We start from the raw sequence: 13,675 nt of genomic DNA, 5'->3' as shown, positions 1-13,675 counted from the left end.
AATCTCGTTCATTTGATCAAGAAACAGCTGGAGGAAATAAAAAGCTCAAGGAAGCTTCACTCACGTGACTTACATGTAGAGAATATTTTTCTGTTATACATTGTACAGTAGAAAGTGACAAGTGGATAAGTAATTTATTTCTTTATTATTTTATTTTCATGTGAAGTTCTTGTACGTATACAGAGTTTGGAGATTGAATACATCATCATAAAATTCCCCAAAGCTTCTTTTGTTATAATTCCTTTACAACTGTGATTTTGTCAATTTTTTATTTTTAAAAAATTAAAATCGATGCCCCAAGACTGTATTTTCAAAAAAAAGTAAAAAGAAGTGGAAGATTTGAAAATATTTTGTTGTTGAGGCATTCAATCAATCATTGTGCAAGGATATCGTATGAGTAGAGATTCATTGAATGTCGCGCTAGATATATATCAAGAAAAATACGTTTTAAAGACCCGAGTAGAAATGATTAAATAGATGAAGAAAGATTGAGCTAAAATTTTTTGTCTATTTTATTAAGAAAATGGTCAATAGCTCTCTAATCTATATTCAGTTTCTCTATATTTTCTTATTTTTTTTCACATAAATTATTCTAGCTAAATTGTGTTGATTAATATATTGATGTAAAGACCTTGAAGTAAGAGTGCAAATGAAAAAAGGACAAGAAGTGCGTAGTAAAATATTGTATATGAGATAGAGAATGCATTGAATTCATATATTTTTATTAATTAATATGTGAAAAGATGAATATATAAAGAATGACTAAATATCATTCGAACACATCAAAACAAGGTGTGATTCGATAATTTTTATAATAACAAATATATTTTTATTTTTTTACAGCACTCTAATATATATATATATATATTGTTAAGCGTTAAGCGTTGACAAGAAGAAATTGTTATTTGATTCTCTTTTCATGGTGTTAATCAATGGTACAAATTGACTTTGTACAATGGATAGTATTTCCTAGTTACTAGTATTTTTTCTACTATATGGCATTATAAATGGTCATAAAAGATTAGGTACATATGCTTCGTTTACAATTTGCGCTGATTGTTCATTTGTGTTTGGGGTGCATACATTAATTTCTAACTCCTTAGCACAATTTTTTTTTAAGTTAGATTTTCTATTATATCGTGTGTTTGCATTGAAAAATAAAAATAATAAGAGCGAGAATTTATTTATTTTTTTGGCTAACTCTTTTGAAATGTTTTTTCAAAAGAGTCGTAATATCTAATAGATCGAGTGTTATGTTGGTCATATAAAATACCAACACACAAAAAATGAATAAAGAAACCTCATTTGCGAGTTATAAAACACATAGAAAGAAAATCGTATAAGGACAAGCCCTCCGACTTAAAAATGCTATTACCAAATTATTCAAAAGTTCGGTATTTCCGTTAGCATATTATTCTATCGAAAATTTAAAAATTCCGAATCGAATAGTAAATGAGCACCTCTAATCTTCGTATATAGCTTAAATATAGTGAAAATCATTTTACTTGATTTAATTAATAATGTGCAGACTGGACTTTAGGTTATAAATTCTGACATTGAAAAAATGTGTCAGATAAATTCTTGTGGTCTCTCTCATACTTTTCTCTATAAATACTTTCTACACATAGAAGTTACAACTCATAATTCTCTTTTATATATCCAATGTCGTCGGCGGGGAACACTGGCGGCGGAGAAATGGCCGGAAATTCAGCTCTGAATTACTTCTGCTATGGATGTCAGAGCACTGTGAGCTTAACAAATTCTGAACTCTCATGCCCTAATTGCAATGGTACATTTGTAGAAGAATCCCCTTCTCCAGATCCTGTTACCAGAGCAAATCCCGACCCATCGTTTTCCTTCCCCGCCGATTCCGGTAACGGAAGCGACGATGAAGTTTCCGCACTCTTCGAAAGTGGTTTCGGCCGATCACCAGTTGAAGTAGACCCTGTTACGTTCATCAATAGGGATGGTGATGGAACTATTCAATTGCTGCTTGAAAACAATCGTGAGAATGAGGTACCGATTATCTTTGGTGACTTTACTGTGGGGCCGCATCTCGTGATGAGTGACTTGAACATGAATGGTACGCCACCTGCTGCTAGATCGGCTGTTTTGGGCCTTCCTGATGTTAAGGTGAGTGATGAGTTGTTGAATTCGGATTTATCCCAATGTGCTGTTTGTAAAGATGATTTTAAGCTGGATGAAATGGTGAAACAAATGCCTTGCAAGCATATGTACCATCGCAATTGTATTTTGCCTTGGTTAGAATTGCGTAATTCGTGCCCTGTATGTCGATTTGAGTTGCCTACCGATGATTTTGTCTATGAGAATAGGAGACGTAGGAATGCTAACAATGCTGGTTTGTTGTCTCTGGGTTTAGAAGGTCGAGGAAATCAGGGGACACTGGATAGCAATGGTGGTTTGCTTTCTCTGGGTTCGGGAGGTGGAGGAAATCAGGGGAATGCTAGAACCGTGGAGAGCAATGCTGGTTTGTTTTCTGTGGATGCAGGAAATCAGGGGAATGGTGGAACGATGGAGAGCTATGCTGCTTTGTTTTCTATGGGTGCACAAGGTGGAGGAAGTCGGGGGAATCGTGGAACAGTGGAGAGAAGGGTTAGGATTTCAGTACCAGGGCTATTAAGGGGGTCGCAATCACATGCTGAGACAAGCAGCAGTACTGGAGGTGGGGGAAGCAACGATGAAGTGATGAATGATGGTGACGTTAGCAGTAGCGATGATACTCATGGGGAGCCGAATCCACGTCCTGGAGGACATGGACAAGCAAACTAGGAGGATCTTTGTTAAAGTATGTACTATAGTTCTGAATTTTATCCAAATCTACTATATTTGTAGATGTTTAATCAGGTGTTTGGTATAATCCACATCTGATGATATTGCTTTCTTTTTCCTGGCTGTTTTCTTTTTATGTTTTTCCTGGGCCGAGGATCCATTGGAAACAACTCTCTACCTCACAAGGTTAGTGGTAAGGGCTGCATACACACTACCCTCCCCAGACCCACTTGTGGGTACGTTTTTGTTGTTTCCCTGGTGCGCACCATTGCTATTGTTAGCTTGCCAATTTCAGAAATATACTCCATTTTTTTAATCCCTTGATGTGGTGTCCTTAGGTATTGGCTGTTCTTTCTTTTGACATCAAGTTAATTTAGATCCTTAGATCATAATAATTTCCAGCTATACTTAGTTTTAAATCTAATATTGTACACGTTGGCCAGGTTCTTAGTTGACAGGAAATCGTCTTGTATCAAACAAAGTAATAATTTCCTGCGCGAGGTAGTTTACAACGTCGAATCGAATAATTAGAATTCACAACAACATATTCAATATAAATATATAATCGAGTTCGAATTTAAAAAGGTATTTTTTTCAGAAAACGTAGATATCATATCAACTCTTTTTAAACCAAAAGGGAAAATCCTTCAGACAAAATTAGACAGAATATAAACTCTATGTTTAATAAAAAGTTCGATAAGTTCAATGCTCATCAAGACTTTGTCTCTTAGTGATGTGGAAGGATCAGAATCCTTGATCAAATTACCTGATAAACAATCTCGTCCATTTGATCAAGGGACAGCTGGAGGAAATAAGAAGCTCAAGGAAGCTTCACTCACGTGACTTACATGTAGAGAATATTTTTCTGTTATACATTGTACAGTAGAAAGTGACAAGTGGATAAGTAATTTATTTCTTTATTATTTTATTTTCATGTAAAGTTCTTGTATATATACAGAGTTTGGAGATTGAATACATCATCAGAAAATTCCCCAAAGCTTCTTTTGTTAATCCTTTACAACCGTGATTTTGTCAATTTTTTATTTTTAAAAAAATAAAATCGATGCCCCAAGTGTGTATTTTCAAAAAAAGAAAAAAAAACAGTGGAAGATTTGACAATATTGTTGTTGAGGCATTCAATCAATCATTGTGCAAGGATATCGTATGAGTAGAGATTCATTGAATGTCGCACTAGATACATATCAAGAAAAATACGTTTTAAAGACCCGAGTAGAAATTATTAAATAGATGAAGAAAGATTGAGCTAAAATTTTCTGTCTATTTTATTAAGAAAATGGTCAATAGCCTCCCTAATTTATATTCGAATTTCCAACTACACATTTTAACTTTGTCGGAGTTCTATTACCCCTTCGAACTACTTAAAATTGAATTAATTACACCTTTAAAAAGTCACAACCACATCTGTGTTGATATGTGAATTTCACGTGCTTGACACGTGGAAATTTGATTATTTTAACATTTTTTTATTTTTCTTTATAATTCCTTTCCCCTTTCTCCTATATTCTTCCAATTTCTTCAAATCCCTAATGAAACTTCTTCTTCCTTCTCCTTCAAATTCCTAAAGTAACTTCACTATAACTTTAAATACCATCCGTTGGAATTGGATTGTGAAGAGCAAAAATCAACATAGATAGCGGAGCTCGTCAAGTGATATTCGAGCTTTGTTCGTCACAAAACATGAAGATAAACTAACAAGATTTGTGCATATGTTGCTTTGTCGAGGTTTTTCTTGATTCAGCGGAGTTCGCTAGTTTCGAATCAATGCAAGGGGGGAGATCGAGAAAGGATTTTGCTGGTGGTTTGGGTTTCGCCGGAGGTGGGGATAGTGGTGGCTATGGTACATTTCACCGACCAGTCGAACAACGAAGAGAGGTAAATTTTAAATAAACTAAAGGATCTATAAATAAATTAGAAAACATTCTTTTGGGAGGTTGATTGGATTTAATATAAACCCATTTGATTTTATTTTTCAAATATCCAGATCCCTTTTTTGGGTAATATAAATACATGTCAGTAGTCAATCTAGAGATCATATACCTTGAAGTGATTAGCTCGTTTACTACAATAGTGAATCTAGTGATAATATATCTTGAAGCGATTTATCGGATTTCATCTTTAAGGCTTCATATCAGAGCATAGCCTAGCAATTCTAAATATTCGAACTTAAGTTGTACCTTCATGAGCATGCATTTGTAGAGTATTCTATATTTGTTTCAGGGAGGTACTACTCGAGATCCGATTAATCTCATCAGGTCCTAATCCACATACAAGTATGCATTTGGCCTTTGCATTTTATCCCAACATTTTGTAGTCAGCTTTTCCATATTTTTCTTTAGGTTTTGGAACATTGTTTCCTTCATTATCCTTAACGGTAGGGATTAAAGGCCCATCAGTGATTCTAACCCATAGTTCATAGTCTTCGGCTTGGATGAAATCCTTCATCCTTGTCTTCCACCAAGAGAGTAAAATTGTCCATTAATGGTGGTCTATTGATGTGCTGCCCTTGACCATGCCCGAGAAAGGGTGCAAAATTCATTGTGATCTTATCTTGAGTTATTAGACTTTTGATTTAGATAACCCACTCTGATATCAATTGTTGGAATTATGACCCCCTTTATTCTGCAAAGGAACACATACTGACTACTTGTTCGTTACTGTTTGTGAGTTCTAATAAATAATTTCATAAAATAATAATTAGTTCACAACTTAGTGTTATTTATCTCAACCCCAAACAACAAAAAGATTACACACCTTAGTAATCTAAGGAATTATAAACACTAATTTCTAGCTAAGAAATTATAAACTTCAATTCCTAGCTACCCAAGACAAAAACCTTAGGTTTAAGTCTTCTACTTTCCGTCAAGTTTCTTAAACTTGTTAGACGAATACTACACACACTTGATTGCAATCAAAACTCTTAACTACAATCTTATCACAAACTCGCAACATTGCCCAAGTAAATTTTAAAACTCTCTCAAAATCTTGATCGTGTTTTGATCTTCTCTCTATGTAAGTGGACAATTTTCTCGAGCGAATTTAAATCCAAAATCTATCCTACTTGTGCTCGGCTTCCTTTTTCTCTTGAAACTTTACGTTTAGGATTTCTACTTCATGTGGAACTCCTAGTTTAACTCGAACTTGTCTTCAATTTTCTTTCTTGACCTCACTGTGCTTCATTTATTTCTTGAACTCTTTATTTACGCCTTTTATTTCTTTCTTTGATCACGTTTCTTACTTTTTATAGGATTTATACTTATGTTTACACTTTGACTTAATATGCGCTCCCTTTTCTTTGTAGGATTCCTTTATAAAAAGGAAACTTTCTGCACTGGTTTCTTATCGAGAAAAGCAATCCTTCCATGTCTTAAAAACTTCTAATTCGCGTGATCGACGTTCTCCTTATCCCATTCGGATTCGATTTGAAAGGAACATAACAGATATCCTACCAGTCAAGCTTGTTTAGATGCCGCACTAGACACAAATCAGGTATTGATAACTTCATGGTTACACCTTTGAATGCGCTTTAGGTTTCACAATTTAGTACTTTTTGCTCTTTACTTCAAAGCTAGTGTTGTTATTTTTTTTTCTTTTCTTTCCTATGAACGGCAAAACTAGGGCGAATGGTGGTTTCAGCAAAGGTACCTGAATGAAGTGACAGTGGATTTAGTTCTACAAGAACGAGTAAGGACACTGCAGCAGACTGCATTTTTCATGCCACGAGCTGTGGGAACGAATGGTGCAGGAACACTCTTCAACAAGCACCGTGATTATGGTTTTTCGTGTCTAGGTGGCATTAAATATCGTGATCTATCGTTCTTGTGGTGTTCGGCTACTTCAACTGGTGATCGGCCGAAACCACTTTCGAAGAATGCAGAAACTTCATCGTCGCTTCCGTTACAGGAATCGGTGGGGAAGGAAATGATGAGTCGGGATTTGCTCTGGTAACAGGATCTGGAGAAGGGGATTCTTCCCAGATCTGAACGATTGCAATGGTACATTTGTAGAAGAATCCCCTTCTCCAGATCCTGTTACCAGAGCAAATCCCGACTCATCGTTTTCCTTCCCCACCGATTCCTGTAACGGAAGCGACGATGAAGTTTCTGCATTCTTCGAAAGTGGTTTCGGCCGATCACTAGTTGAAGTAGCCGAACACCACAAGAACAATAGATCACGATATTTAATGCCACCTAGACACGAAAAAACATAATCACGGTGCTTGTTGAAGAGTGCTGCTGCACCATTCGTTCCCACAGTTCGTGACATGAAAATTGCAGTTTGCTGCAGTGTCTTTACTCGTTCTTGTAGGACTACATCCAAGGTCACTTCATTCAGATACTTTGGTTGAAACCAGCATTCACCCTAGTTTCGCCATTCATAGAAACGAAAAGAAAAAACAGCAACATGAGCTTTGAATTAAAGAGCAAAAATTACTAAATTGTGAACTTAAAACGCATTCAAAGTTGTAGCTGCGCAGTTATCAATACCTGAGCATTGTAGCTTTGGAGGCCCACAATGGGGGGAAACTACACCGGCAGGGGCGTCAAGTGTCTGGCCTCTGTGAATATAATGTCCAAGCGAATGATAGGTCAAGAAAGCAGCATGAAGGTTGCCGGTTGGTATCCTATAAATTGAGTACCATTCAACACAAAACCTGCAAATACACCAAGTACCATTAGAAGTCTGCTCTAGAACTTGAAGACGATTATACTATCGCATACAAAGGACGTATGCAAGCCTGGATTGTTCTTCACATATTCAAAAACTAAATATCTTCATCATATAATAAAAGCTTTTCAATACTAACCACAAACTGTCTCTGCTTACGTAATAAGGGAACTATGGAACATGACACATTTAAAATGTCCTAATTTATATGATGTAATAGCTTGACTGGGCACCGATTTACGAAACAAGACTTTGCAATGTTTCAAAACTATCCTTAAGAAAAATAGAAGAGTACACCTTTGTAGACTTTTTGCCAAATAAGTGGGACATAGTATCATCAAACATTTGCCAAATAATAGAATAACATTCTTTTTTAGACCGACTCTAAAGAAATATGTATAATATAAATTGATGGATCTCCAAACATTTGTCAGTTATATGTCATACTAACCAAGAATGAGGATGCATATCAGGTAAGCACGCAGACTGTAGGATTGATGGATCTCCACGACTTGAAGGCCCAGCAGCAGCAACAAGTTCTTGAATCCTAGAATAGAGTAGTTGGAGCAAGCCAAAGAAACAAGTTATGATATATAAAAAAGAACTAGTATTGCTAACAAAACCAATACAACTAAAATGATAAAAGAAACAACTTATGATGTACCACACACTTTTCAAAAAACGGTTTACGATTTTGAGGTGTTTCTTGTTCGAAATATTCAAACAGAAGTTCATCAGACAAGTTAGATTCAACTGGTGGATCTGCAGCACTGCAATCTGAAGATGCCCTGGAGTAAGAGACAACATTCTCTTTTCGTGAAGAGCTTGAGTTCTCAACACGAAGATTAGGTACAAGTAGAGAAAATCCTATCTGGAAGTCTCCTGTAGGTGAACCCTGAGTTCGATTATCCTTGAAGAGCTGAATGGCTGACAAAGAGGGATTAAAATATGCACTGAACTTCAGATGACGAGTTGTACATTCCTCTACTTTTACTTCTAAACCATAGTTTCCGTGTTTCTCAAACCACTGCCACAAATTCCATAAAGAGATATTCGGTATCTCACCCCTGCTTAGTGGTGCACCTTGACCACCTTGGACAAATGGACATATAACTGGAGAGGCAGAACGAATAAATTTCTCAAACTCAGCAAGAGGATAGCCCTTCCTCATCTCAATGGCTTCAGCGGCTAGTTGCGCCCCATGAGCCTCATTCACTGCCCAACAAAAGTCATGTTCACGACCACAAATTGTTCGGGTAGCATTGTTATCATCCTGTGACAAATCCAAGTTTATCGAGTCACGATTGCTTACATCAGCATCCGTCTTCTGAATTCTTTGACTATTCACATTTCCAACATTATTAACTGCATCAACAGATGAATCATTTCGCACAGCATCGTTAGCTGCATCAACAGTTGAATTATTTCCCACTCTCCAAACGCGCTTACCTTTCTTCCACCCCATGTATATATTTTACTATGAAAGTTTTTCCTCTCGATAGTTAGAGATATCTCATGCAGAAGAAATATCTTTGTGGATATAGGAATAGCTCATTTTAAAACATGCAGCCAACAGTCATCGAATATCTTTCATTCGCATTGATGAATACTTGCCTTTGTCACTGCTTTGAACCTAGAAAAGTCACAAAAACGTTGAACACTGAGAAAAATATATTAGCACAAGAACTTTATTTCCTTCAAGTCGAGGCTAATCCGAATAACACCATAAATTCTAGTCAAACAGTATCGCAATGAGCATGTGAAACTCAAATTGCAAACTTCTTTAATGCGGACAATAAAAACAGAGGACCAACAAATAAATGCAAAAACCAATCCTTAATCACTATTTTTGATAAGCTAAAACTAAACAGACACATCAGTAAATAAAAACAACCAACTAAGAAAGAAACGCCAAAGAAGAGTATCGCAATTGCAAAAAGTAAACAGATCAATTTAGTCACAAATATTGTTTTCCTTTTTGATAATTGTGGTGTTCAGGTCATCCTGTGTGCAACTCGACTAGTCACATTCGACTAATTATAGTATTGGTTCCAGCGAAACTAATTTAGTCAATAAACGGGAAGTCAATGGGTACTACTATGAAGAGATTGAAACCTCGAGCTCGAGGACATTACCAGTCAATGCAAAAAGGAAACTTTTCAACGTGGCTCCTGATCCGATCCCTCCATTTCCCCTGTTGGGGCTTGAAAATATTACACGTGTGTCATTAAAAAATAATTGGTACTGGAATGTCTACGCTCCCATATTAAAGAAGAGTTGAGATCCTCTCTAATATCAGGCGAAAGACACCTTTCCGATACTATGTTTGATAATTTTATTTCCTCTTCACCTTAGATGAGGTAAAAGTGGGTTTTGCAGAAGCTCTCTTCAAAGAATAAATGATCACAAGAATATTTGAAGAGCTTGGTGAAATTAATTATTGACGTTGGTTCCATGGAGGGAAATCATAAAAAAAATGGAGTCCGGGTCCTTTATACCAACAATGGCAACTTCAAAAAAACTAAATGAAAATTAGTTTTAATTGCAAATTCACTTAATGGTTACACCAAGTTACTTCAATGGAGTTGTTAATAGTGACACATATCTCTTTACTTTTAATGTAACTTGTTTAATTTATCATTGATTTATTTAATTCAGAACCTAAACTGAAAGAGGATATAATTGGTGTGGGAATGAGAATTAACAATGAATCTAGACATGATGCATTGAATATTTTTGTTCCTCTCTTGAGCGTTGATTGAAAGATTCCTGTGGAACGGAAACAAGTTATTTGGCTAAGCAGAGGAGAGAGGTAACAAAGTGAACTAGTAATATTAACCAAATAAATGTGGATTCAGTTGTTTGAATTATTATTTTCGCATTACTATTTTCACATATCGGAAAGAATTCTCAGGTCCTTTTTCTTTGGTTCATGTACAGTGACAATTGGCAACAAATGAATTTAGAATCAAGGAAATCAAATCAAAATAAACTTAACAAGTAGTCAAAATCTAATAAAACAACTCAAGATTTTCTTAACAGTCCACCGAGCACGTTGCAAAGTTAGCTCAAAGATCTTTTAACAATGGTTTTCAGTTGTTCAATTTTCATGATTCTTTGTTTGAGAATTCTAACGGGAGATTGGATTTCATCAAAAACAAATTCTCAAACAACTCTATGGCGATTTTATGTTAATGATACACGTGTAAGCAGCTGAAATCTGGATATAGTACACTAGGGATCGGATGAAACAATAGAAGATACAAATTTGGGGATTCGATGATAAAGATCGAACAATAATCTCATTTTTTACTTTTCATAATAAGAAAGATCCATTCAATTCACTTTGTGAGCAGAGCAGTATACCAAAAGAAAAAGTCAGAAACTTTTGTAGATGTGATTTGATGTTATACGAAGGGAACAAAGTTATGATTTTAACGTGATATAAATCTAACAACATCGACAAGTATGTTTCAAGAAAGTAATTTGACAAGGAGTCGAGATTAAAGTATTTAAAGAGGTAATAAATATAAATATTGACTATAAATGAGCCTTGGTCTTGGCACGAGTTGGTTATGTGGCTTGCCATTGTTATATAAAATGTAAGTGGAATTCATAACTATGAAATTTCAGTGTTAAAAGAGCTTAATTTAAGTAGAATGGCTATGTTCTTGGACTAATATAAGAAGATTCAACTACAGAATATCCATCTTCGTTGACTAGTATCAGAAGATATAACTAAGGCATGTAAGGAGATTTGGGAAAAGAACTTTGCTATGAAAAAAGCCTTTCCTGAATTGGGTTGATACTTGTCTATGGATGGCTCTAGATATTCTTCTAGTAAACTTTATCTTCTAACAATACTTTAGAATATCTACATATTCCTTCAAATAATTATCCAAGTTACTTCACGAAGACATTCTAAAAACTTTATTAAAAGATCTATGATGTTCCAAGAAAACAGTTTTTAACTTTTTTTGGTAGTGTTCATAAAAATCAACTTCTCAAGACATGTATATAATTGATAGTTTATATAAAATATAAACTTGTGTCATTGAACAAAATAACTGAAGTAGAGCTTTTCGAGTGAGTAATAAGAACCTGATCATTGGCATCGCACTCAGGACGAAAGAAAGGAAGGACATGAGGCAGCTTAATTAGGCCATGGAGACATAAATGTACCTGCACCTAAAACATCAAGATAGAAAAAATGAATAACCGAAACATATACCACTTATGTTCCGTTTTTCCGGTAGTTAACCGAAATTTAAAAACTTTAAACAGAAAATCGAACTTTTAAAAAATTAAAACTGAACACCGACCCCCTTGTTTAATATGAATTACTTTCTTTAGCGCAATTTTTCCTTTAAGAGGTTGAGTTTCCGTCCATACATCTATTCTAGTTCCACATTCTATCACACACATAAGATTAATTCACGCATAACTTAATACGAGTTTTATTCAATACAACAATAAACATTTTCACTTAATATAAGCGGCCAAACACACAATGTATCATTTTATGCTGGTATTAATTACTCCAATACAGCAATCAAAGACACATCAGTTAACCAATCTTCTAACAAACACAAAACACAAAATTTCCTATAAAAAGGTTGGATCTCCGCATTGATATACCAATTCTTGTTCCACATTCTATCACACACAATAAGATTGATTCACGCATAACTTAATACGAGTTTTATTTAATACAACCATCATTTTTCCCTTATATATGCGGCCAAACCAACAATGTATTCTCGAGTGGTGTTAATTTCTCCAATTCCACAATCAAACAACACATTACTTAACCAATCAACTATTTAATAAACACAAAACACATAATTTCTTATAAAAAGGTTGATTCTCCGCATTGATACACTTAATCTTGCTCCATATTCTATCACAAATTAGATTATTCGCGCATATACGAGTTTTATTCAATAAAATCATTTTATCCTTATATGTGCTGCCAATAAACAATGTATCATAAAGGTGGTGCTAATTACTCCAATACCACAATCAAATGATACACTAGTTAACCAATCCACTATTTCATAAACACAAAATTTCCTATAAAAAAGGTTGAATCTCCACATTGATACACATATTCCTGTACCACATTCTATCACACAAAAGATAGATTCACTCACAACTTAATACGAGTTTCATTATATACAACAATTATCATTTATTCCTTATGGGCGGCCATATATACTTTTGTGCTTGTCCGCGTTTTCCCAACAGTTAGAGTGGGTAAAATTTTTACATTGGTTGGAGAATATACCGATGTTATCCTCATGTAGACTTGAAAAATCTTCTCCTCGTGAACTAGCTTTTCCGTTTGAGTTAGGCTCATCAGCTATCATATCTTTAGAAAAATCAAACTTGTTTTGGTTAAACCCTTTAATCGTCAAAATGAATTTATTTGGGCCGCTCTTAAAATGCATAAACACTTCAACATTTCCCTAAATGTGTATGTGTACATACATACAAGAAGAGTAATGAAAGTTGCACGAAGCATCATGTATGAATAAATAATTGACGAAGAAGGAACACACGCAATTAAAGGAGTTTGATCAGTGCTGAGCATAAATTACTGAATCAAATTTTTACTGTACTGAATCGAATTTTCGAAATTTGATATCTACTTTAATTGACAATTATCAAAATAATATTTTAAAAATATTCAAATATAGAATATCAAACTTTAGATCTCGTGTTTAGATGTTTACTTACTCCGCGTGAATAAATAATACTTATAATCCTAAATTGAAGTTTTCTTAAGCACATCATAGCTAATTGATCTGATTAAATTCATTAGGAGCCTAAATTTGAGAATTTTTACTATTTATTTACTCAGCTTGTGGGATGAATAGTTAACCATATTTATAACGTTAAAAGTGATTTTAATGTCTTGATCTGACTTGTGACTTAAAATTTAATAATTAGGGTTTGAAAGTGGAAATCTAGTTTCCATATATACCATCTCTAAAAGCCGACATATCAAATATTGGACAAATGAACAGATATCTTATCAAAATACATTTTTCTTCAATACTTAATTAGTGTATTTGAAGTATGATTTCTTGTACATATCGAACTTTAAAAAAATTGTATTTGATATTTATTTCAATTATTGATTATTATATTATCGAAATTAAACTTTAAAAATATTGAACTGAATATTGAACGCTCA

The 13,675-nt window shown here is 34.5% G+C and overlaps 1 protein-coding gene and 1 long non-coding RNA gene across 2 annotated transcripts; both read left to right on the top strand.

Annotated features, from left to right (window-relative positions):
* Positions 1-1,662: 1,662 nt before the first annotated feature.
* LOC138349411 (E3 ubiquitin-protein ligase RING1-like) lies at positions 1,663-2,790 on the top strand. Its single transcript, XM_069299751.1, has one exon. The coding sequence runs from the start codon at positions 1,663-1,665 to the stop codon at positions 2,788-2,790; it is 1,128 nt and encodes a 375-aa protein (XP_069155852.1).
* A 1,011-nt stretch (positions 2,791-3,801) lies between these two features.
* On the top strand, positions 3,802-7,614 carry LOC138349178 (uncharacterized). Its single transcript, XR_011221827.1, has 2 exons — positions 3,802-4,683; positions 6,110-7,614. It is a non-coding gene; the product is annotated as an uncharacterized lncRNA (long non-coding RNA).
* The last annotated feature ends 6,061 nt before the right edge of the window (positions 7,615-13,675 follow it).

This window comes from Solanum lycopersicum, chromosome 6 (assembly GCF_036512215.1).
Source record: "Solanum lycopersicum chromosome 6, SLM_r2.1".
NCBI classification, from domain to species: Eukaryota; Viridiplantae; Streptophyta; class Magnoliopsida; order Solanales; family Solanaceae; genus Solanum; species Solanum lycopersicum.
This window is presented reverse-complemented; position numbering and strand designations above follow the sequence as displayed.

Bases quoted from the DNA above. Each gene is read 5' to 3' on its own strand.
- LOC138349411 (XM_069299751.1), top strand. From the start codon at position 1,663: ATGTCGTCGGCGGGGAACACTGGCGGCGGAGAAATGGCCGGAAATTCA.